The sequence below is a fragment of the Microtus pennsylvanicus genome, chromosome 3 (genome assembly GCF_037038515.1).
Source record: "Microtus pennsylvanicus isolate mMicPen1 chromosome 3, mMicPen1.hap1, whole genome shotgun sequence".
NCBI classification, from domain to species: domain Eukaryota; kingdom Metazoa; phylum Chordata; class Mammalia; order Rodentia; family Cricetidae; genus Microtus; species Microtus pennsylvanicus.
This window is the reverse complement of record NC_134581.1, coordinates 9,203,713-9,230,305: the sequence shown is the minus strand read 5'-3', so window position 1 is coordinate 9,230,305 and position 26,593 is coordinate 9,203,713. Positions and strand designations below refer to the sequence as shown.

Here is a 26,593-nt window from a genome sequence, read left to right as displayed (position 1 = left end):
TAAGCAATGTACTACAATGTGTTTAATAGCAACATAGACCTGGTATATGCCTAAAACTGGGACAATGTGCATGGCTTGCAGAGGCGGTGAATGAACTTCCATGTTTGACTGTGTGGAGCAAGCAGGCAGTACCATACATACCCTATTAGTGCTGTAACTTAAGCTTTTAAGAAGTGCTTAGCATTTTAAGAAGCTGTCCTGGTCAGTGAAGAATTACAGATATACAATAGGACAAATCCAGATTTTAAAAAAAAGGCCTATAAATGGGTTACAGTGCTGGATAAATGTATGTAGGCTTGGGAGTGAGAAGAAAAAGAATATAGAAAGTTATAAAAAGAAGTAAATGAATTACGAAAAAGAGGTAAAGTCTTTAAAGAAACAGAGTACAGACAGTCATAGAGTAAAAAAGTAAAGATAATAAAATAAGTATTAAAAAGTAATAGAGTAAAAAATGGCATGTAAAGATGGAATGTACGCAGAGAGTCTGGATTACGTATACTATCGTGTTTTCTTTGAAAGTTTTCGACTGCAGAGAGACATTTGATTCTGGGAATTGCTAAGTTAAACCAACATATGTACTTTAAAGGTATCTTGACTTCCAAATATGGGTCTAAGGATTTGTTGCTTTGGAAAAGAGGTTTTGCTTTTGTTTCCACAGAGGATGAGAACCTGTGGATTCATTCCAGGCTAATGTGGTTTGATGGTCCAAGACCCCATGAAAGGTTGCCTTGAACACCCCTTAAAAAATTACTTCACCCAACAAAAATCAGTAAGCAATTTGGAGAAGAACTATACCCACATTTCCAAATACTGTTTATAAATGTTTCTTTATCTTTAAATGGGAATAGGCTATAGAGATTTGCATTGATATAGATCTTGGTTTATTTATACAAATTTAAGGTCAATTTTGTTATACTGTGTATATATATTTCTGCTCTTGATTAAGGTATTGTGATTGTGCAGCTCATTTAAAAATGTAATGTGTAATTAAGAAATAGAGTCATCTATAATAGTCAAGCTTGTAGTCATGTTAGATTTTCCAGATGTACAGAGATATATTTCAGATGGATAGGGATTCTCCAAATCTTTCAGAGACTACAGAATATGGCATTTAAAGTGTTTTCAGAATTTAGAACTTTTCATGAGACAGATCTACTCTTCGCAGCACCAATTACTTCAAGAAGAAGATGGGCATTGAAGTGGCTCCTTATGGAGTCGGTTAGCCATTTGGGCAAGAAACTGCTCTTGCCTGGACTGCTTGATGAACTGGACATGCAGGACCCCCAGAGAAATGACTGCTAAACTTGCCTAAAAGTGAGATGATTCTTCAGGGTTCCTGCTTAATGAAAAGTCTGCTAGACATTCTGCATGACACACAAAAAAAGTGACTGACAAACTGCCAATATAGGCAGAACTATCTTTGAAATTTCCCGCTTCATGGAAGTCTGCTGGATACTATGGGCCAATAAGCTGGAGATGGATGCTCCAAAGATACAGAAGAACTTTGGGTGACTGTCCAGACAGTGAGATATCTGTCAAGTCTAGAGTTTTAGAAGTTGCTTACAATACACTTCCTGTTTACTTAGGTAATATTATATCCTTCTGGAGTCTTTGATGCATTTGAAGAATTTATAGTTTCTCTTAGTTATGATAAAAGATAAAATAGATATAAATATTATAACTTTAATTCTTGCTTGATAACCGTTTTATGTAATTTTACTATGTTAAACATAAAACCTTCCTTTTTATTTAAACAGAAAAGGGGAGATGATGTGGGATTCCCCTCTGTATGCTGTGAATACCACTGGTGAATAAAGACACTGCCTTGTGTTGACAGGGCAGAACTTAGATAATCAGACTGGGGGGTGGGGGAAGAAGTAAACTGAATGCTGGGAGAAAGAAGGCAGAGTCAGGGAGAAGCCATGTAGCCACCAGCAGAGACAGACATGCTGAAACTTTGCTGGTAGGCCATGACCTTGTAGTGATATACAGATTAATAGAAATGGGTTAAATTAACATCTAAGAGTTAGCCAATAAGAAGCCAGAGCTAATGGGCCAAGCAGTGATTTAAATAATATAGTTTCTGTGTGATTATTTCAGGGCTAAGTGGCCAGAACAAGTGGTTTCCTCCCAACACATTCTGTTTACTTTGAGCTTAAGAGTCAACTAGGATTTACATTTTGAAGCAAGTAATGGAGAGAAACTAGACATCACTGCTAGTTTGTACCCTCATTCAGCATGCGTCCATCTGGAGACTCTCCTGTACCGGAAAGACCGAGACAGCACAACCTCTCACCTTATCATACAAGTTTCCTGGGTTTCTCTTGTCATCCTCATCACTGCTGTCCTCCACAGGGGGATTTTCCCTTTTCATGTCATCCCCCAAATAGTGCTCAAAAACATTGGAGAAGGCAATTGCAGACAGCATGCAGACGACTGGGGTCAGAGTCAGCATCAGCCGCACCATCACTCCAGCAAAGTAGACAGCACTGATCGCATACAGAGCAACTGCAACGACAGGTTTCTTTCAAAACTGAGGGGAAGATGCTCACAGAAAACTACATGTTAAATACCATAGCACAGAAAAAAACCTACAATAGGCATCTCACAAAGCAATTGTTTCTAAATCGTTAATACTGACCATATAGTCCTACTGAGTAAACTAAATAAAAACTATCACCAGTTTAGAGAAATGTATTATCATTCAAATTTAATTAATTACATATATGGGAAAAATTAAATGTAATTTGTTATTTGCCAAGAGCATCAAACATTACAAAATCCATAGCTGACAGCTAACACTGAATTTGTGCATTACATCATTAGGCACACTAAGTTTATGGAACCAAAAACGGCCTAAGAAAGCCAGCACCAATATCTGGTGCAAAGCCTTCTTCAAAGCAAATGAGTAAGAAGAGTACTGACATGACGTACGAACACATGTCAGGTAGCACCTAACGACAATTCGCCTTTCACTGGCCAGAGCTCTGGAGTGGGTGTTGAGTCTCAGGCTAATGGCCTGGAAAGCCAATGAACTATCTGACTCCCACATCACTTGAAGTTACTGAAAATATTCATGTGGGTAGGAGGTAAAATTTATATGCCAAGTCTACATTTTAAAAGTAGTAATTAGAACATATATACATTGAAAATTCAACTAATTTTTCTTGGGCAAGCACTTCCATGAAACAGGAGAAAAATATTCTAGAATATAACATATGTAAGTCAAGAAAAACAAAACATTTAAAGTAATCTCGAAATGGACAAGAAATAATTATTCTGAATCAGAGTTTATTGGAAAAAAATCTTACCAAATACTCTTTCATCGTTGATATTTTTGATGCAGAACCATAGGCCTGCTGGGAAGGTACATACAAGAATATGTAGATCAAAGAAGAAAGACACCCAAGTCGTAGGCTGATGCTCAGACACTGATGCAATAATTGGAATGTGTATTTTTGCATACCTGATATTAAAAAAGTTCATTACTATTTACAATGAAAGGATAAAATAGGAGTTACTTTTAGATGAAGAAATTTTCTTTAATCATTGACATTACTCTTTTCCCCAAATTTCCTTATTTAAACTTGTATTTTAACTGCTATAGCTAGAGTAGAAATCAATCTAAAGCTAATATGCCCCCTCAAGCAGAGCTATCTAGAGCTAATCGATGCTGGCTCTGGTTTCTAATCCTTGCTCAGGTAGGCATCTGTAGTCCAGCTCTACTGCCTACAGCTACTCCAATGAGTTGATCCACCTCTTATTGGTGCTACCCATAAATTCCTGTGTTCCAAAGCCTTTGTAGACAAGGGGCTGGCGTGGGTGTGAGAATAGAAGCCATTCTGCAAACACTCTTGAGACTCCAAAGTAGTCAAAATTACATTAAAAATGTAACTAACACGCATCAACTTTGGAATTTAGCTTAGCCAGAACAATCTTCTATAACTGGTTGCTTCCAGTCCTCGGGATCCAAAGGCAAAAGACAGCATACTCCTTAGCCATGACTACAAAGTTTACGCTCTGCGATTACATTCGCACAGCAGCCCTTAGGTATCCTATCAGAAGGATGCCTGATAAATAAGTCGTGGTAGGACTTTATTGGATCATCTAGAAAGCAACTGCAAAAACAGTGGCATCCTCTCAGCACTAGGTCAACATCTTACAAAGTTTCACTGAAATAGTCTAATTCAAAACCCAAGTTTTAAAAATTAGTTCCTTTTATATAGCACTCTTCAAAAATGTGCGAGATATTCTAGTGTATTTTAGATTTTTTAAGCAGAAGTTTAAATTAAGTGATTGTATAAAGTCCTTCATACCTATGTCATATATATTTGTCACACAGTACCTTATCCTTAACAAAACTCAAGATGTAAATCTTATATTCATTAGTTCAAAAGTCCCCATCTTTAAACTATACATGTGTTGTGCTGACAAAATAATGAGGAGTTAGCCATAGCAGAGGAGGAATTAAAGCTTATGTCTCAAAACAACAGTGCATTCACTTCAAATAGCTCAGCCTGGTATTTATTGTTGCTTAAGCAGTGACTGAAATGCTCATAATCTAGGAACACAGAGCAGAAAGTTATTTGACTAGGAGGCCAAATTAGTATATTTGAACTTACCCAGTATCCCATAATGAATAAAACCTGCCACTCCATGGTGCAATGTAACCTTGAAGGAAAAAATAGAGAGGAAATTATTTGCCTTTTTTATTATTTTGTAAATTCTCTTTCTGGGGTGGTGGTAGTGGTTGAGATTAGTCTACATAGCCTCTTGGGCCTATAGCTTGCCTCAAACTTCTACCAACTCTCCTACCTCAACCCCTTAAATGCTGGAGTACAGCTTTATTTTGTAAATTAAAAAGTATATATAAAAATTATACACACACACACTTTGGGGATTGGAGAAATGGCTCAGTGGTTAAGAGCATTGGGTTTCCAGGACTTGGGTTTGATTCCCAGCACTCACATGACATCTCACAACTGTCTATGCCTCTAGTTCTAAGGGACTTGATATCCTATTCTGGTATCTGTGAGCACCAAGCACACGCAGAGTACACACACACACACACACACACACACACACACACACACACAGGCAAAATACCCGCCCATACACACAAAAATAAATGAACAACAATAATTACTGGTGTCTTTTGGGTGCATGCCATGGTAATACCAACAACAATTCTTATGGTTGTTGTTGGTATTGGGTGCATTCCAGTGCGCATGTGGAGGTCAGAAGACAATTCTGTGGTGTTGATTTTCCTCTTCCATCTGGACTTGGGTTCTAGGAACCACATTCAGGTTACCAGGCTTGCACAGAAAGTACCTTTACCAGCTGAGCCATTGCACCAACCCAAATTTGTCATTTTCAGAACTTTGTTCCTTTTAGCCAAGGATAATTTAAACCAATGTTCATACAATGTTGGCTTTATTTTAGAGGTGCCAATACATTTTCAAACACCTAGCTAATTCTTTGACTCTAGTCACACCTCCTTCACTCTGTGCTGGACCTGTGTATTATCTGGACATATGGATACTCCAGGGAAAACTGGAGCTGTTGGTCAGGACTTGTGAGCTCAGGTTAGAGAGTAAGTTGGACCCAAAGCATGCTGAAATGATGTGGCCAACAATCTCCAAGGTAAGAGAGAGTGCACAAAAGAGAAGGTAAGCATGCATAGCTTATCACAGATGCTGAGTCTTCAATAGTTTGGGGTCTTTAACCAGCAAGAGAAGGATGTTTGTGGATTTACCAGAGCCTGAAAAGCAGTAAAATTAAAATAAACTCGCTTTTTTCTAAAATCAGAAATGGAGTTTTTTTTTTTAAAATTGCAATTTGTAATATGCTCTTCAGGTTTAAAACTTTTGGTAATTGATATAGTACAGTATTTGATACTAGGATAAATGCAGCATGTGAGAAGAACCCGTGAAAGACTGTTTTTAAACAATAATCTAGAGATACAACTTGTTTTTCAGGCGATGGCACCTACCTGTGTATGTCAGATAGATGACACTAAGGAACACGGCACCTGCAGCTAGTGAGACACCCAAAAAGAAAAGGGTCTGGAACTCCTGCTTTGTCAACCGGTCTCTCAGATATTGCAAAAAAGCGTAAGCTTGCAGCAATGCAAAGACACCTAGTTAAAGAGAAGGCTCATGTGAATGCAACAATGCCATTTCAACACTTCCACTCACAAAGCTTAGGAGACCCCGTACCCTTCACACCAGAGATTAGTTATTCTACCTACCAACATTCTCTGTGTCAACTGACAGTTAACCTACAATTAATGCATCTGAAAAAAACCTACTGCACATTTTTTCCCAAAGTGATCAGAATGTACCAGACAAGAAAAGCAGACAACTGTGCATACTGACACTACCAAGCATCATTGTTAACTTAAAACATTATAGTTATTTCTGGGCTGATGTGTTGGCTACTTTTTTTTTCTCATCTTGACAGAGGCTAGAGTTATCTGAGAAGGGGAAACCACAATTGAGAAAATGACTCCATTAGACTGGCCCATGGGGTACTGTCTTGATTAATAATTGGAGTCAGAGGGCTCAGCTGACTGTGGGCAGTGACACCCCTAAGAAGGTGGTCCTGGGTTGTATAGGAAAGCAGGCTGAGCAAGTCATGGGGAGCCAGGAAGCAGTACCCATACACGCCCTCAGCTACAGTTCCTGCCCTGATTTCCCTCAGTGATGGACTGTGAGCGAGCTACTTAGGTCAAATGAATCCTGTCCTTCTCAAGGAGGTTTTGATCAGTGTTTATCACAGCAATATGAAGCAAAGTAGAACAATTAACATTACTGAAGTCTCTTAGAAATCAGGATATAATAAAGTAGCTGGAAACCCATTTTAATAACAACATAGAAGAAAAAATGATTTCAAGGTCACACACATTTTAAGTGGACAAAACATTTGACAATGTCCTTTCATCTCAACTTCAAAAACTTTTCCATACCTGCAGCTGCCATGTGCTCACTTGTTCTGATTGGTTGAAATCCCACAAAAGGTATCTGCATGGATAATATTAAACCCACAATGTAGAAAGTGCTATATGCTATAAAACAAAACAGGAAATAAGGTAATTTACTACTGCCATTAAGTATTCAACACATAAATATATTTATGTCTTATTTTTAGAAAAGTTTTAACACAACTTAAGAACAGACTCTTGAAGTGACTGATTTGATGTGCATTATAAATCATAAATATTCTATCCATTTTTTAAAGTATTAAGTGTTCTTTGTAGACTTCAGTTAAGTTTCTGTCAGAGACTTCCTTTCTAGAAAATGGAATCAAGTTTTTAAAAATCCACCAATAATAATCATTGATAGGAGCCAAGAAACTATACAATTACATGTGTATTAAGTAACTATCATTGCTGAGGTTACTAATCCAAAATATTCACAGCTTCACAAACACCTAACATTATCATTAACTTACAAGAGACCTGCTGGTCTCAAAGGGACCCAGTATTGTATGTCTTCTGTCAGTCTCTTAATGCTCTTTGTACAGAGGTTTAAGGGTTTAGAAAGGATATACAGCTGGCTTTCTGCATGATGGAATAGATGCCAGTCAGGGAAGCAAGAGTCTGACACAGTGGCTGTTTGCTCTCCACAGTGGTCCTCCTTAGCTTAGGTTGATTCTAACGCATAGAACTGCTGAAGATGGATGACAACCTGTGTCAAAAAGGTTTTCCCCTTACATGCCACAGATCAGGATTAGGTAATCTGGCTAGAGAGTATTTGGAATCACTGAAAGTAAAATTTCAGAGTTGTAAAAGAGAGCTTATCTTAAATAAGCTGATGCGAAAATATTATTCTCTTCATAGACTTATTTACATCCCTTTCATAAATGTACTTGATAATCAGTTTGGGGCAAATAAACTACTATGAAGAGGAAGTCTAGGGAGCATTGGAGTAGAAGCTGTCACTCCATCACCTCTGTCTGCTATGCTGTGTAACAGTGGAGAGCACACACTTCACTTCTCCTGCCTAACGTAGTTATATTTATTTACTTTTAAAGGAAGTCCACTTATAGAAGGTAAATTGCGGGCTATTAGTTTAAATGTTACAACTACTTCCCAAGCTGTTTGGTAAGTGATGACTACTGTGTTGGAAGATAAGTTAGTGAATCTAATAGAAAGGGCCAGAGCTAATGAAGGCCACAGCTCCACCACCCAACCACAGTGAACTTTGCAGACACATGCTGAATGGTACAGCTCTTTGTGAGATACTCAAATAAAACCCAAGTTCTCACAATTCTGAATCTGCTTATGTGGTCGAGGGGCCTTCTAGTAACCTTCTTTTACTAACTAATCTGTGTTAAAGCTGTGACACAGCTCCGAAGCAGAAAGGGAGAAGGGAGAGGGAGGGGGAAGCAAGGTTACCATGTGACCTCCAAGTATGTAAAATCAAATACTTTAGTTCTGTCAATACAGAACAAAAGCTGGGTATGATCATTAACACCCCTCCCCCCATTTAGAGCCCCACATGCACTACTATCAATATGCATTCTACAGGGTAGAGCTGAGAATCAGACCTAAATATGAACATACACCAACACCACCAGGAAAGCATATAGGAGGAATAAGCTTTCTTCAGTGAAGCCTGCACACACCAAACAGTGCAATCACCTCTTAGAAATGCAAACACAGAATTCAGCAAGGCTTATAGGACTTTAACTAACTATAATGGACAATACAAACTGTATTAAAAAAAATAAGTGATTCCTTAAAAAAAAAACCTAAGGAGAAAATGAAGTAGCAAAACTACCTTACAAATGATTCGGGGCTCTTGAAGTGTTCACAAGTTGTGGAATCACCCAAACATATACCCTCATCATACTCCCCAAAGAAAACTCTACCTCCATTACACAGCTGCTTCCTGGTTCCCTTCTTTCCAGAGCAAGGCAATCACAAATCTATGTCTGACTCTAGAGTCCTCCTTTTTTTTTTTTTTTAACAATAAAAAGAGAGCCTCTACCCCATCTGCCTAGCAAATTACATTCTTCAGGTTTATCATAAGGGGTATACTGGAACAAACAAATGAACACACACATACACACAGTCTGTATTTGGCAATGTAACCCAAGCAAAATACTTCTTAGAGACTGATTACGTTCATTTCCAGGAATATTCAAAAGAGGAAGACTACACTTTCATGCTAACTTCACATTCACTGTTATCAATAAGGAGAAGGAAACATCCAGGGCTGGGCATGCGGTCCAGTGATAAAGCATTTGCCTTAGCATGCCTAAGGCTCTAGGTTCTGTCTTCAGGACCATGAGACACCCAAAGCAACCAAGTAACAAGACCCCAGTCTCTATGGAAACAAACACATTAGATAGAATTCAAGTTAATAGTAAGAGTGCCAGGAATGAGTTTGAGGGAAGGATAGTCAGTCTAGAGAGCTTAAAGAAGCAAAGAGGAGTTGAGTTCTTATTACTTGGCTGATACCAAACAAAGTAATAGGGATACCACAGCTTTGAAAGGCCTCTGTACTGCTCAGCCTCCATGTACCTGCACCAGTGAAACCAATCTGCTGGGACACTGCGTGGTCCAGAGCACCGGTGAAGACGCTGGACCCTGTCAGCTCGAGCTTTACTTTCTAGTTTTGGCTCACTGGCTCTATGAAGGGTTTACACAGGAGAAATACACATCTTACCTCACAGAGCCCCTTCAGCACAAAGAAAAACACGTGTACCCGATCAAGTTTGGGACCACTGACCAAGCTCCACAAGTTTACCTCACTTAAGCTATTGTGCTCCCTGAATTTCTAAAACAGCACATACATCTCAGTATCTTAACTGATATAATTTACAGACTTCCATTTTAAAACAAAGTGGAAAATTAGATTCACTTCAGTAGAAGTAAATGAAGAAATTCGGTTAAGAATAAACACAACTTCCATCCACTATAAAAATAAAAGCATGTTTTTCTCCAGATTATATGAAAGCACCCAATAGTGTGCTTGCAAAAAGACCTTAAATCTATGATAAACAGGACATTTTAAAAATAGAACATCCTATTAAGATCAATTCCATCTAGCCTCTAAGTTACAGAAGTTGGTAAAGTCAGATGGACAGTTCCAGCCATAGCACATGTAGTTAGTGCTTGCGACAGTGGTAGGGAAGGGCTTATGTAAGAAGGAGCTTGTAGAGTAATACAAAAGGTGCACTACTGTGCTCTTACAAGACCTCAGCAGTAAAAACCTGCAGCACCAATTCTTCCTACAACTCCTCTGAGAACCCTGACCCACCTAGTAGTACAACTTCCTACCTAGCTATGATAACCTCTTTCTTAACTCTTTACTATTCCATCAAAGAAGTGCTCTAAGAAGATGACAACCCAACAATATCATAAATCACTCATTACATCATTAAAGTGCTACCACACTGCCATCCTGTGGAAGCACAGTTTCTGGCAGTCATTGCTGCAGACCACGCTTCTGACTGGTTAGAAACTAATTTCCCCCCCTAAAACAATTGGGCTTATTCACATGTAGTTTCATTTTACCCAAAGAAAAAACCACTCTGATTAGAGACAGAAATCTACAGAAATCCTAATCATGTTTCCACCCAAAATACTTGCATCCCAAGGGCACAGAGGCAGTGGAGCTTGGCTAATGCACAGTTGACTCCAGCTCCACCGATCTTAAGTGGTGACAGAGCCCCTGCTGCTCTCACTTCAGCACCTCACTGACAGGCCATGACAGTCTGCAGTACCCTCTATGCCATCTTTTATACTGGAATGCCAAAGCATGCATGTGGAGGTCAGAAGACAACATCTCTTGGCTGCTGCATACCCCAATGCTTGGATTAAGGAGCTACCCTATTTGCTTCACAGGGGTTCTAGGGATCGGATCAGATCCTCACACAGTGCCCATCACCATTTTCTCAGTCCCCTTCTCTGGAGTTTTAAGTTACTCCTCCTCCTCCTGCAAACTTAGAGAAGGATCTATGAACACACAAACTCATTAACATTAACCCACTACTTAATCCTGTCAGTCTTTCTGAGTTAATTTCTTGGACAATGTTTAATGGGAATGGCTAAAAAAATATCCTTCTGTCAGACAAGATACAGAAGAGAAAGATCTTACAATCCAGTCAGTTTTACTAGATCACTAACAACACAAAAGTCTGTAAGAATGTTGAAAAGTTAACTTAATAAAGTCACCTTGTTACTTTCTGACTGCTTTGGTTACCCGGAATTTTGGTAAATATTCAGTGTAAAGAATGGTGAGAAAACAGTATCAGAGGGCAACAAGAAAAACACTTCGGACTAGCAGGGAAATACCAGGTCGGCTTAGCAGGCACAGATTGTGAGAGCTCCTTCCCAGGGCACTGCTTACAACAACCATAGAACACATCACTGAAACTGACATTTTACAAGCTCCAAAAATGTAAAGGTAGCATGAAATGACTTATTCAAAATACTTGAGCAGAGAAAAAAAATCACACTTTCAAATGGAAAAATAAATCTTCTTGTTATTACCTAATAGGAAGATAAGGATAAGGATTTAGAGGAAATACATCCAGATTTAAATTCTAGTTCTGGGATGGAGAGATGATGGCTCAGCAGTTTAGAATACTGGCTTTATCTTTCAAAGGACCTGAGTTCAATTTCCAACACCCTAATGGTAGCTTACAGCTGTAACTCCAGTTCCAGGGGATTTCATGCCCTCTTTTGGCCTCAGCAGACACCAAGGCACGTACATGGTAGGGACATACATGTAGCCAAAACAAAACAAATATGCTCGAAATAAAATTAAAAGCAAGTTTAAAATTCTAGTTTTGCCCTGCAGAAGGAATTCATTAGTTCTGACAAGTGTTAATGGGACAATGCCAGACTACAAGGAGATTATAAACACACTGTGAGAATACTATAGAACTCATGAAATCTACACAACCTCTCTTCTCTTGAGACAAGGTCTCACTATGTAGTCCTGCCTGCTTCTGCCTCCAGATTTCTGGGATTAAAATCATACAGCCACCATGACTGGCTGATTCTACTGCAAAGGACTCAATACTGGGACTCAATCATTCCCACAGCTATGTAATAACTAAACCTAATGTGTCAAAAAGTACAACAGACAATTATCAGCAAACATAATTTACAAATGAAGCAAAACAGATTTAAAAGACCAAAACTACAAATTTATTCCACTAAAAGTCATTTAGGACTTTCCTTTCCTTTTGTTTAGAGAAGGTCAGAATTCTTTAGCCCAGGGTAGCCTGAAATTCTCTGAGCAAGGCTGACATCTACCATGCCTTGGCCTCCCAAGTGTTAGATTTTAAGTGAGCCAGAACACTAGTTTATCTACTGTATGTAAGCTCTTAAGTAGACTTAAGCATTTACTTTAAGGCTCCTAGCTTCTACATAGGAAGCATTCCTGACCAACATGACAGGTGTGATTCTCAGGAAGACTGGGTTCACCTATGATAGCACCAAAGCATTTTCTACTTTTGTTTAGTTTGTAATTAAGAAAGACCCTCGGTGCTACATGCCTTGAGTCTTAAGACAGGAAGATACTGTTAGACTATTCTTTGTAAATTAAATATGTAATGCTTGAGGGAACCCCTAAAATATCTACTTAATACAACACACCTATGAAAAGGAAGACTCAGAAACCTTCAGTCCCTTCAAGCAATGAATACAAAGTGGCTCTCCCCTGGAAAGCGCTTATTGTAACCAACACTTAGGACTTTTAAACAAATGAAAAGCCAAGGCAAAACTCTTAGGAATCCAGGTAGCACTTCTGTTGGCCGGGTTCATTTACCATGAAGGCAAAACTCAAAATAGATCATCACTGCTAAAGGGATCAATCTAGGAAGCATGGGAATCACTTTATGCTTTTAAAACCACCCCAGTCATGCAAATAATGTATCTACTTTATAGGATGTGTAGCACAAATAATAAAAACTCAGAGACAGATATCCAGGGTTAAAGCTGAAGATCAGAGAAGCAGAACAGTAAGCCACTAGAGAGACCTTTCACGTCTACCAAGGCTCAGACCTAAGGGGCAATCCTCTGACTGCCTAGACTGCACTGTGTCTCTACCAAACCTTAGACTCCATGCTCCAATGAGTTTCTGTCTCTTTCCCTCTCTCTGCCCAGCCATATCAGAATCAATCAAAAACCTACTTTTATTTGTTAATATTTCATGTGACTATCTGAGGTCTGTTTATGACCCTCCCCCTTTTCTATTTGTTTTTTGCTTTTCTAAGAAGGATCTCGTGCAGTCAACACAAAAGGCAAGTTAAACATAAAAAATTACTACCTTTTCATGGGCAATACGGACCAAGCAGAAAGTCTGTTTACTAAGAACGAGCATGAAAGGTGGAACAACTCACCTATGTAGACTCTCTTGCTATACCTCTGCATTAGCAGTAGCACGAACACATGGAGAGGGATAAGATTGATGATAAACACATAACCTCCCCACGCAGAGACCTATGGGAAAAGAGAGGCTTAGACACATGGCTTCTCTCACTTCCTAAAACATAACATAAATTCATGACAACATAAATATGAGAAAATATAACACTAGGATTTCTAGCAATTTTCCTAAGTAGCATATATACATAACAGTTCTTTTGTTTTGTTTTGTTTTCGAGACAGGGTTTCTCTGTGGCTTTGAAGCCTGTCCTGGAACTAGCTCTTGCAGACCATGTTGGTTTCAAACTCACAGAGATCTGCCTGCCTTTGCCTCCCGAGTGCCACTACCGCCCACCTACAATTCTTTTTTTTTTATTGATAAGTAAAGTAACATGATCTTATAAACCCAGTAAACTTTTTTAAACTTACTAGAGAATAGCTCAAGTTAATAGGAAGGCTTAAGAACATCACATAATTGTGAATTGGCAGAAAATAGACTGTCCTGGAAATGAGTTCTAGAATATAGATATCAAATTTTTAGAATAGAATAACAAGCTTTTATTTCATCTATGATAATCTATTTACTGAAAGAAAGTTCAATAACCATAAGAAAAATGAATTCTGGCACTGGTCAGTGACTCAGCTAAAAGGGCACTTATACCCTCGGTCACACTGTGGAGTTCTTAATAGCGCAGGCTGGCTGCAGCCTCAAGAGGGATTACAAGTGAGAACTGTATTTAAAATATAACGCACATGCACGCACACACATACACACGTATGTCTTTGACTTGTATTATATGTATGCACATTTAAAAAAATCAGAATAACCATGGTTATTCAAGTCTAAATAAATATTTTTAAAAGTCAATGTTCATTCTCAACCATTACAATGGACTGACTTTTCATGTGCTCAAAACAGAAAAGAGCTTTTTTAGGATCAAAGCTCAGCCGGGCAGTGGTGGCACACGCCTTTAATCCTAGCACTCAGGAGGCAGAAGCAGGTGGATCTCTGTGAGTTCGAGGCCAGCCTGGTCTACAGAGCAAGTTCCAGGACAGGCTCCAAAGCTACAGAGAAACCATGTCTCAAAAATCCAAAAAAGGATCAAAGCTCATCAGTATGTTTAGTTAGAAGGCTGAAGAATTCACTGGTTACAAAGTCATCATGAGGACATGTTAGTGTACAAAAATATTTCAAAACAACTTCTAAGGACCTACAGTTAGTTCATAATATATAGACATACACACCTGTTACTGCTTAGTCACATACATGTTTTCCCCCACCAAACCCAATGTATCCTGAGCTTAAGCATTAAGCTCTAAGAGTCTCCTGGATATTCCTAACATTAAAAGTGACTTCCTTAAGCACAGGGCACAATACATCCCCCAGGTATTAAGCAGTTTAGAAGGACCACAGGAAACTGATACACCTATTTATTCTATAAAATTAGTTTTAGCAATTAAATTACTGTTAATTTTCACATAAAAAACTACATAGGCTATTGGTTGAAAAAGAGGCAGAAGTATAAAAAAGTAACATTGAACCTTACCCTTCAGAAATCTATTTACAAGTTATGAGGCAGTTTATGGGTTAACACAGGGTGCACGAACAATACTTGGGTACTGACTCTAAGGAGTTCGGGAATTCTGAAAGTGCAGGCAGAAAATCAATATGCCACCTCATCTCTGTCCACTTATAAACAAACAAACTGAAAGCAATCTGAACACAAATCTCATGTTTTAAAGTGATCTTGCTCATCCTTTGCTGATCTTTCACTCTGGAATCTCATTTCCTTCTTCTCTGGCCTAGACACCACAGAAAATTCATCCCATTAAGGAATGAAAAGAGAACACAATGGGCCAGAAGAACATCCAGTCTTCCTCATCCTTCTGTTTTCTCAGGTAACCTTCCTTTGGGAAAGCTTTTTCACCAAGATTCTTTTTGTTTGTTTTTCGAGATAGGGTTTTTCTGTAGCTTTGGAGCCTGTCTCGGAACTAGCTCTTGTAGACCAGGCTGGTCTCGAACTCACAAAGATCAGCCTGCCTCTGCCTTCCAAGTGCTGGGATTAAAGGCGTGCGCCACCACCGCTAGGCTCACCAAAATTATTAAAGTGTGCTTATTTCTCTGGTCTTCCCAACTTAGTGATGAACAGATGATGTGTATTTTTACAACTTATGATTGTGATCATTAAACAGTCAATTCCAATAAAGGAAAGCTAATTTTTAGTTTGATATTTAAAACTATTTGAATGTTAAATAGAAGCTAACTTCCTCTAAACATGGTTTTATGCTCTATATTTGACAGGTAAAGTTTCTTGTTCTTTTTAGTTTGTAATGTAATTAGGGAAAACAGTTTACTTGTTCAAAAATTAAAAAAAAATACATAGGAACAATAATAAACTATATTTAAATTCAATTCTAGATGTGATTAACAAGTTAAAAATCACTTAGAAATTTAATGCTAAAAACAACTGATTTGTTTCACTTGCTTATAATAAATACTGCAATTGAGGACTGAGTATCAGCTCTCAACAAAGTGTCCCTCTCTCTAGCATCAAGGCCAGGGGGATGGCAATACAAGTACACACTGAGCAGAGTCCAAACCCAACCCGAAAAGGAGTGGTAAAGAGAGGGTGAGGAGAAAGGAGCTGCTCTTGCTGCCCAGAGCTCTTAGAGCAGAGCCAGGCACGGATCTTACCATGTAGAAATATGACAGGCAGCAGCACATCGTCCAAAACACAGACCCAGTTTTCACAGACTTTACCTAAAAACAACAAAAGTAAATCCCATTGTAAAATGTATATGAAGACAGTTAACCATCTAAAAGGTACTGAGTGAGGACTGAGGCGTGGCTATTAAGATTGAGTTAAAATACTTTTCAAAACTGAGTAAGATACATTTTAATAACTGATTCTCTTTTGGTTAGTTTTCAGTAAAAACGAACAAATAAACAATGAGGAAAAAATTGCCCTTTTTTCATTATCTGTGACGAAATATTAAGTATCAACAAATTGGAGCCTTATATAAATGTGTTCAGTAACTCTACATTTTCATATGGTTGACTTGCTAGACCTAATACCTTTATATTTCTTCATCTGAATACATGATCACATATATAGATTCTAAGCTTCCATTTTGAAAAACTTAACTGTTACAGTAAGAAAGTTTAGATAGCATAATGAAAAAGAATACAGTAGAAGAAATGTGGGGCTAGCAGAAAGAAAACATTTCTAGTTTATAGCACTCCATGAGAATAAGGAAGAAAGTACACTAAAATGGCAAACATTAAAAAAAGCAAGGAAATCAAAAGCTTAATAGATAAATATTCCATGTTTATATTAGGAATAGGCAAAATAATCAAATGATTTTGTTTAAAGAGAACAAATTAATTCAAAGTCTATGTAGAGAAAGGCAAAAACTCAGAAGAGCCAACATATTAATAAAGAGAAATAAAATCAGAGATGATATTACCTGAACTTTAAGACTTACAAATTATAGTAGTCAAGACAGTCAAAAGGATCACTGACATAAATATAAAAAAAAAGGGGATCTAGAGAGATGATTCAGCAAGTAGTTAAGAGTACACACTGCTCTCTTGCAGAGGACCTTGCTTTAGTTCTCAGGACTACTGGAGACCTACAACTAACTGCCTGTCACTCCAACTCCTGAGGACCAAATGCCTTCTTCCAGCCTCATGTATCTACATTCATGTGGTGCACACAGACAAGCCCCCCCCCCCCACGTGATAGCATACACACAGAAAATCTAAAATTTTTAATTAAGCTATACAATTATTTATGTTTTGTTGTTTGTTTTTTGGTAGCTTTGGTGCCTGTCCTGGAACTAGCTCTTCAAGACCAGGCTGGCCTCAAACTCACAGAAATCCACCTGCATCTGTGAGTACTGGGATTAAAGGTATGCACCACCACCGCTCAGCTAAGCTATACAATTATTAGAATACAAGGTGAAATTTAGTTACAGCCTAGACACGCAGAAAAGACACACTCCATGCAATCTTGGGCTGGCCTCTTGCATAATGTTCAGAGTTAGTGAGAACCCAAGTGAGTCATAATAACTCAGGTCTAATCAGAGCTTTGCTCAAAGAATCTTAAAAATAACTTTATTCTCAGAAGCTACAAGGTCCACTGTTACCAGAACAAGTCAATATTCATAATTCTCTTAAATAAAAATTGGAGGAGTGGTATTTTTATATGTATATCTTCATATATATATACACACACCGCTAGATATAAATCCAGTATGTGTGTGTGTGTGAGTGCACCCATGTACCTATTATAAAGCCCTTGGTTCCAACTTCAGCATCACGTGAAACCAGGTGTGGAGTCGCGTGATGGAGGCAGGAAGAGCAAAGTTCAAGGTCATCCTAGGCTGCAAAGTAAGAAACATCAGAGATGAGTATTTTGAAGGTAAATCCAATGTGATTGCCTAAATAACAGTCAAGTACTTAGTACCTTCAAGTCCATATACTGTGGCTAGCAAATTATCATATTAAGCAGGAGATAAAGAACATTCTTTATTACAGACAGGTCTATTAGAAACCAGTGCTTTATATCTATAAACATGGGCTATCTTGTTTAAGTTCATAGTACTAACAGATCTACTCAAGTTCTAATGGAAATAGAATTTATCACCTCAGTGAGAAAACTCCCTCAGCAATCTACAAAGTAGCAAGCTTCAAGTTACCAGGCAGCTAAAGTAATGAAGCAATGCATACCCAAGTTTTAGAATAGCTAAAGACCCCAGACACACAAACAGCTTCACACAGGAAGACCTGGAGGGGCTCAGCCTTCTTAGCAACATGGCTAGTCACATGGAAAAATCAGAAAATACTGGACTTAGAGCAGGGGTGAAGCTCAGTGGTAGAGTGCATGTTTGACGAATATAAGACTCAGTCCTCAGCATAATAAAAAGAAGGAAAGAAAAGAAAACTTTTGAACTAAAAATTAATGGATGGGATGCAATCAGTGATAGGATGCTTGTGAGCATATGCAAGGACCTGATCTCCAGCACTGAAGAGACGAATCAACAAAACAAAACAGACTACAGGAAATTGATGAAATTCTTGTGCATTTGTCCAAAGAGCAGAAAAAAATTGGACACAAACATTTATAGGACCATCATTTATAATAGCCAAAATTTAAAATAACTAAAGACTGAATAAATTTTTAATGTGCTATAATACAATGAAATATTATCAATTTGAAAAACACACTAAGTATCTATTTATAATATAACATAGATCAACACTGAAAAGTCTGTTAAGGGAAAAATGATATTAAAGGTCAATACATATCATATTCTTTACATGGAGTCCATGCAAACTCAAGGGAAAAGGCAAACTGCTGTTTTGTGGAAGATAGAGGAATGAGAGGTTAATGACAAAAGATGAATGCAAAACACAATCCAAAGTGGACTAAAGGCCATAATCCAAGACCTGAAACTTTGAAAATGCTAGGGGGAAAAAAAAGGAGAAAGAATTGCCGAATATAGATATACTTTCAGAAAAGGAGTTCCACAGCTCAGGAAATAACAGTAACAACTGACAAACAGGATGGTTCAAGATGGTGGCTTTTGCATTGCTGAAATCTGCCATGCTACCATGCACCTGTCCCTGCATCTTGCTAGTGACTTATTACCTGTTATTTATTTTTAAATTTACTTTATACAATATGAAAATAATTTTTATTCAAGTTCAAATTGCGTGATAAAAATCAATGATGAATTTGGCACAAAACTGTCACCAAATATACATACAATGACGGTGCAAGACATTCTGCAAAGGAGACTAGACCCTTCATTGAGGAAGAGCATAGTGGCTGCCATCAGAAGTTGACAATGGCCAAAGGAGAGCAATCAACAAAACCAATCTTCTTACAACTACCTGAGAAGTTGCTGAGAACTCCACACCAACCACTCAACAGATTTGAAGCAAAAAGAGAAAACAGCCTATGAACTCGCTGAAAATCCACACATTTATCACTTTGACCTCCATCTTCTTATACAAAAAGTCTGCTCCTTGTCAGACTGTCATATGCGATATTCAGCTCAGCCACTGGACCAAGAGGCTCCAAGCACTCCTCAAAGACAAACTTGCACCAGAAACAAGTTGCAATCAGGCCTGATGGTCTGCTCAACCACAGCATTCTGAACCCTGGCAAAACACATCTGAGAAGTGTGCTCATAAAACTAATGAGGTACAGGACAACCCAATGCCTGTGGCTGGCATTGGTCAAAAGAAAGGCTAATTCTTTCCAAGACAATGCCTAACTCCATACCATGCAATTAATGCTTTAAAAACTGAATAAACTGGGCTTCAAACATTTGCCTCATCCACCATAGTCACCTGACCTTTTTCCATCTGACAATCACTTTTCTAGCCTCTCCACAACTTTTTGCAGGGAGACACTCCCAAAACCAGCAATATGCCAAAATGCTTCCCAAGAGTTTAACTTTCAAAGCATGAATTTTTTACACCATAGGAACTTATATAAACTTTTTTTTTTTTTACTGGTAAAACGTGCTGATTGTAATTTCCTACTAATAAAAGCGTGCTTGAGCCTAGTTGTAATGATTTCAAATTCAAGGTCCAAAATCACAATTCCTTTTGGCACCAACCTAACAGAAAGCTCTGCACAGCACAAGAAATAATCACCAAACAGAAGAGAAGACCTGCTGAATGGGAGAAGAATTGCCAGTGAGACAGTGAGATGTCTCGGAGTATAAAAACGCTTGCCTTGCAAGCCGGATGACCTGAGCTTGGTCTTTAGAACCCACATAAAGGAGGAAGGAGAGAACCAACTTCACAAAATTGTCACCCAACAACCACATGTGTGCCACAGCATACATGAGCCTCCCTGACTGCATCATACACAAGCAGTAGTAAATAAAACTTTAAAGTGCAGATGCATAGCTATCCCAGAACATAGAGAGGGAGGAAGTAAGAGGTACAAGGCTGGGGTACAAGTACAAGTTTTAGACTGAAGAAATTTTCTATAAATAAGAGTGGTGAGAGTTGTACAATAGTAAGTTAAAAAGGATTCATTGTATTCTTTAAAATAATGCAAATGACTTTTATTACCATTTTGGAAACATTTTTTAAATGCTAAAAGGCAGCTGAGATTTCAGTTAGGATACTACTTCAATAGTTCAGACTCACGTGTTAAAAGAAAATGAAGGATAAAAAAACCTATACATAAACCAGGCATGGCACACAACTATGATCCTAGCACTTGGGAGGCAGAGGCACAGGCAGGAGTTTGAGGGAAGTCTCAAGATACATACCAAGGCTTTGCTAAAAAAGAAAAAAAAAAGGAGGGGGCTAAAAAACTAGAGAGAATCAATGTTAGTTTTCTTAATGCCCAACTGTAAATAATTATTTCTAAGTGAGGTATTCCCACAATAGGGTATTATTTTCTTACAGTAAATAGGAGATATAACAAAATGCAGATAACTAAAACAGCTAACCAACCTATCTATCCAGACTTTCAAATTCAAATCAATGTCATTATTTACTTCAGATAATTTTATTTTAAAAAAAGAATTTAACCAACATAGATGGAATCTTCTTTAATGTTGTTTCCTCAATGTCAACCAATCATCCTCAGAAAAAAATATGTTAGGAAGTTGATGCACGGATTCCTCATTGCTATATAAATTTTACATTCATGATTTATCACATCACGACTATTCTACCGTAACTCATTTCCCCAATGGCCATATTAATAAGATCTATCTACACTCACATACATTATTTTTAGTATTAGAACTTATATAATTAAAAGGCTTTAAATAGAGATTGAAGCATTTCAAGTCTGGGGGTAGTGCCCCCCCCCTGCAGTAATGAAGGTTTTTAAGGACGTTTCTGACGACAGCAGTACGACACTAACAGTGCTGCTGTCCTCATGCTCACTCACACGGTGCTTTTCTCTCTTTTAAAGTCAACCTCAAGAGGCTGCCTCTGCAGTGTTCTTCCTAGAATTCCAGGTCAAACAAAAATACCTAACAAGCCAGGGAAGTTTTTTGTTTTGTTTTTTTCCTCAAGACAGGGTTTCTTTGGCCTTGAATTTACAGAGATCCACCTGCTTCTTCCTTCCAAGTTCTGGGATTAAAGGTGTGCACCACCACTGCCCGGCTCACCAGGTAACTTTTATGGGAATTTAAAATAACTATTAAAGAGAAAGTGATGCTGTCATTCACCTAGCTAGCTACCTAAAAATATAGTTAAGTGTATAAAAAGTACTCACACATTAAAAAGTGTGTTCGCTGTTGTGTTAAGATTGGCGGGCTGGGCTGCGTCCCGCCACCCGGCTAGCTTTACCCAAAATAACTACATGGAAACTGTATTCTTTTAAACACTGCCTGGCCCATTAGTTCCAGCCTCTTATTGGCTAGCTCTTACATATTGACCTAACCCATTTCTAATAATCTGTGTAGCCCACGAGCTGGCTTACCAGGAATGATCTTAACCTGTGTCTGCCTGGAGTGGGAGAATCATGGCGACTCACTGACTCAGCTTCTTTCTCCCAGCATTCTGTTCTGTTTACTCCGCCTACCTAATTTTCTGTCCTATTTAAAGGGCCAGGGCAGCCTCTTTATTTAACCAATGAAATTAACACAAAACAGAAGACTCTCCCCCATCATTCAGCTGACAGGCTGCTTCTGCTATTTATTTTTGAAGTTACAACTTACAAAGCAGATACAATAAGATTATTATGAAAATTAAAATCTACAACTATATTAATTCAGTTATATATTCAGAAAAAATGTCTGGCATGATTTTAAATGTTACCTATTGTTGAATTTATTATGAATAGTAGTAACATATGTGTGCAACTCTATTGGTAAAAGACATAAGTCCAACCTAAAGACTTTAGGCAGAAAGTCACCAGCATTAATGATAGCCAAATATTAAGTGGTACTTACCCATAAGTAGTAAGTGAACTGAAGCGCAAAAATTGCAATGCCTTCATTATCAAAGGATCCTGCCACTGATCGAGATATGTACCCTGGTACAATTGCAATAAAACAAGCAGCTAAAAGTCCTGCTCCTTGGTTCCAAAGTTCTCTAGTTAGCAGGAACGTAGATATAGATGTAAGGCCGCTAAAAGTTGGTGCAAGGAATACACACACATCTCTTATGTGAACTGTTATGTTCAATGTATTTAAAATCCAATGAATAAGGCCAGCTGTTATCATCAACCCTGGGTAAACCTAGAGGAGGGAAAGAAAGGAATTTAGTTACATATAAAACATGGTGCCCAAAAAGAATAGTCCACATTCTTTTTTAATTAGTATACACCATTTGTAGTTAAGATGAACAGAAAGCTTTTCTTTTCACGGGATACACAATAAAATCTTTTTGGAACAGATACAAAGAAGAAATTCATATATAGAATATATACTGAAATAAAACAACAAGAGTGATTAAATAGAAAATATGTAATGATGTTTATTCCATTAACTATCTTCCTCACTTCCAAGCACTGTCTTAGTCATGTATTTTTCAGGCTTAGGAGTTTAACACACTTTAGCCATGTTCTTGTTGTGTATAAATAAAAAGGAGAAATGATAGTTATAAGTTAGTTAAATCCAAGATTCAGAAAGTAAACACCTCTAGGAAGAAGGATCAGTCATTTGGGAACCAAAAGAATACTAAAAGGCTTTAAGTGCTATGTTCAAAGTCTTAATAATGGGAGGGAAGATTACTATACGGACACTCACCTTTATACCAAAAGAAGGGCAGTTACCACAAGATTCCAAATTGGCGGATATTTATTTCGAATCATCCCTCAGTAACTAATATGTGTGTTTTCATCTGCATTCACACCCAAATCCTCCCTCAGTGGCTCTCTTTCTCCCCAAGACTGAAACCACAAAGACTCTGCCGCACATTCACTCCCTGGCTGTCCTATTTAAATGTGCTCGTCTCAACAGACTCCGCCCTAGTCTTTAACTCACCCCCTTGCTTTTTCTCCCTAGCACCCATTATCATTGAGCGCACTATTTATAAACATTATTTTCAACTGCTCAACTTCACAAAAATGTAAGCTCTAGAAGAATAAGAGTTTGTCAGTATCAAGAACAATACAGACACAGAGTGTATATTCAATGTCTAGTGAATGCACGGAGTAACAGGATCGAGAGGAGAAAAATAGTATAGTGAGTCATTACAATTCTCAAAAAAATATGCTCCATTTCTTACTCAGTACTAGGTCCTACTGAATAATTTGTCAGCAATACAAAAAGAAAACACATGAATTTGAAATTTTTTCTCGATGTAAATCAACATATCCATATAAACTGGCAGGTGGACCTAATATAAGAAAAGTCAAAATACAAAGCAGTATTGAATCAAAAGTCTAAAACCAAAAACTCCTAACAGCAAATATACATTCAAACTTGGAGCTGGAGAGATGGCTCAACCAATGGTTAAGAGCACTTGCTGCTCTTGCAGTGAGGACCCGGGTTCGGTTCCCAAAATCTACATGGTAGTTCACAAATGTCCATAACCTTCAGCTCCTGGGGTTTTGGTCCATCTTCTGACCTCTGCAGGCCTCAGGCACACATATGGTGCACATACGCAAATGCATGTACACATAAATTTAAGATCATGTGTGTGCATGTGTGTGTATTCAAACTTTTAAGGAACTCCAGATGTAAAAACAAAGGAGTTCAAATTTAAGTAGATATTCATGTCACTAGAGCCCATAATGAGAAAGCAAAAAAGCCCAAGAAACCAGCTGTAATGTGCACCTTAGTGTTAGAGGTCAAGCAATTTTAACTTGACACAGGGGCCAGAGAGAAAGCCTAATTTCCAAAGTCAGATGCTGTTAATGAAACTAAACTGGATAAATTCTTCTCATTCATCAGGGAAGTCAGGAAGGAACTCTGCCTTCCTTACCAAGTAGGAGCAAAGACCTACAGAGATAAGACTGTTCCAAAAGTACTGTAATATTAAGATGTAAGAAGCCTCAAAATGGGGCTGCACTAATGGCTCAGATGGTAATCCCTGCAAAGCACGAGGACCTGACTTCATCCCCAAGCCCCACATTAAAAGCCTGCAGTGTTGGCACACTCTCAGAGCCCCAGTGCTGGGAGATGGGGAATGGAATAGTGGGCAGAAGGAGGTAGATTCCTAGAGTTTGTTAATCAATCAGCCTAACCCAATTATGTAGCTCCAGGCTAGTGAACAACTGCGCAAACAAATAACAACAGATCCAACGTGGACACCACCCAAGGAACATCTGTGGCTGACCTCTGACATCCACATGTACAGTGCACCCACATGGACGCACACACACCCCTTTACAAACAGAAGGAACATGATCTAAATTAGAGTGTATTTTAGGTTATAATCAAGTCTCAAAAAACTTAAAAGGGTTGGAAATTACATAATATTTGCTAACTATAATCCATTTGAAAAATTTTAAAGAGTACTACAAAATCCTCTTTTAAAAGTTATGAATGAACTTCTATAAAGGCATGGTGGTTCACATCTATAATTCCATCATTTGGGAGGCTGAGGCAGAAAGATTACTATTAAATGGAAGGTTAGCATGGGCTACAGAGTGAGCATAAAAGGAAATAAAATCCCACAAGTAGGAGATTCTAATAGAATTTAAAGTGGAAGAATGATGAAAACACTCGGTCAAAACCCAGGAAGTTCTGCTAGCTGCATGATGGTAACTTTGACTGTGACAGCTGTGAACAGTCAACAGTGAAAAGAGGCTGAAAAATCACTGGAGAAATGACAGGGAGTTGGGAAAGGAACACAAATGTAAATTCAAGGTACAAAAGAAATAAATCTGAATTAATATGTGAGAGCAAAAGTTTATCTGGGGTGACAGTGATACGGGTAAGCGTCTGGCAAAGTCAATCAAGAAGAAATGACCAAACATAGAGACTTCCTCAAGAGCTGCCACATCTTCCCCCTTCTCTTTACGTTCTCCTTACACACTGAATCCCAAGAACCTTATATCATCATTCTGTATCCAGAGAACTCTACACCAACTATAGTCAAGGCACAATTATCTAGATTGAGGCCTGAAAAGTTTAATTATTTTAATAATTCTAAATTTTTACTCCTCCCCTCCAAAAAGCTTTATTTCAAACTCAGTTGCTCGAGAACAAAGCAAAAAACATAATCTAGACTTGAGGTATTTTGTGATAGCAGATTTTTGTTGTTTTGTTTTTGAGACAGGGTTTCTCTGTGCAGTCCTGACTGTCCTGGCACTCACTCTGCACACCATGCTGGCCTTGAACTCACAGAGATCCACCTGTCTCGAGTGCTGGAATTAACCACCACCTAGCCCGACAGCAGATTCTTAATCCGTCCTGATACTTGTCAGAGACCAATGTGAGATATTCCACAAATAAACTGCCATGAATAGAGCAAAGAAACATTGGCTAGTTAGCTACAGAGGCTGTGTTTGTGAACTATATGCAGTTTTTGAGGACCCTCAACCCACCAAAACGTAATGGTTTGCTCAACAGTTTACAGTTAACATCAAAGAATAGCTAATATACTTACAGTGCCACCTACTATTCTTCCTAGTGGATACCATGCTCTTTCATCAAACCAATTTAAAAATTCATAGAACCCATGGGATGCTAGGTGATGTGTTGATCTATAGTTAAACCTGGAGAAAAGAGAAAAGGAAATGTTATAAAACTTGTTAACACAATACCTTTCTTTATATTTGATATATGGATATATATAAATCATATATATCACAACAATATTTCTCAAACTCTAATAACAAAAAAATTTGAAAATTTCAAGCCAATGTCTATACCTCTAATACAACTAATTATACCACTAGCACTCTCTTAAATCCACACAGGAACTAGAAATGCTCAAATTAACATATGACCATTTGTGGGGGTACAAGGCAGAGGGCTCAAATTTAACCAGGAAAACAAAAGGGATACACAAAATTCATTATTGTAAAAGCAGTCCATGACTCAAAAGGCTAAGAACCATTATCAAGATGGCATCAAACTGACCAGGAAGCATATGTCATGTAACATCCAAACACTTACACAGAAACAGTAAAATAGTGGCTTAAGAAGGAAGAGAGCAGACTATGCTAGCACAGTGAAAATGGGAGTCTGGCAGTGTGGCTCTGTTTAGAGTACTTACGAAGCCCTCATACACGCCAGGAAACAGAGTATGGTTTTAAAGCGAGA

General features: G+C 38.1%; 1 protein-coding gene across 1 annotated transcript in view; it reads right to left on the bottom strand.

Moving 5' to 3' along the window:
• Positions 1-26,593, bottom strand: part of Stt3b (STT3 oligosaccharyltransferase complex catalytic subunit B) — a 71,020-nt gene that overhangs the window by 13,222 nt on the left and 31,205 nt on the right. Inside the window, exons 2-10 of the mRNA XM_075964245.1 lie at positions 25,935-26,043; positions 22,328-22,615; positions 16,083-16,148; positions 13,363-13,462; positions 6,968-7,066; positions 5,993-6,139; positions 4,623-4,671; positions 3,312-3,466; positions 2,297-2,508 (exon numbers count right to left, since the gene is read on the bottom strand). Coding sequence (XP_075820360.1) covers positions 2,297-2,508; positions 3,312-3,466; positions 4,623-4,671; positions 5,993-6,139; positions 6,968-7,066; positions 13,363-13,462; positions 16,083-16,148; positions 22,328-22,615; positions 25,935-26,043 — 1,225 coding nt within the window. The remainder of the gene's footprint in view (positions 1-2,296; positions 2,509-3,311; positions 3,467-4,622; positions 4,672-5,992; positions 6,140-6,967; positions 7,067-13,362; positions 13,463-16,082; positions 16,149-22,327; positions 22,616-25,934; positions 26,044-26,593) is intronic.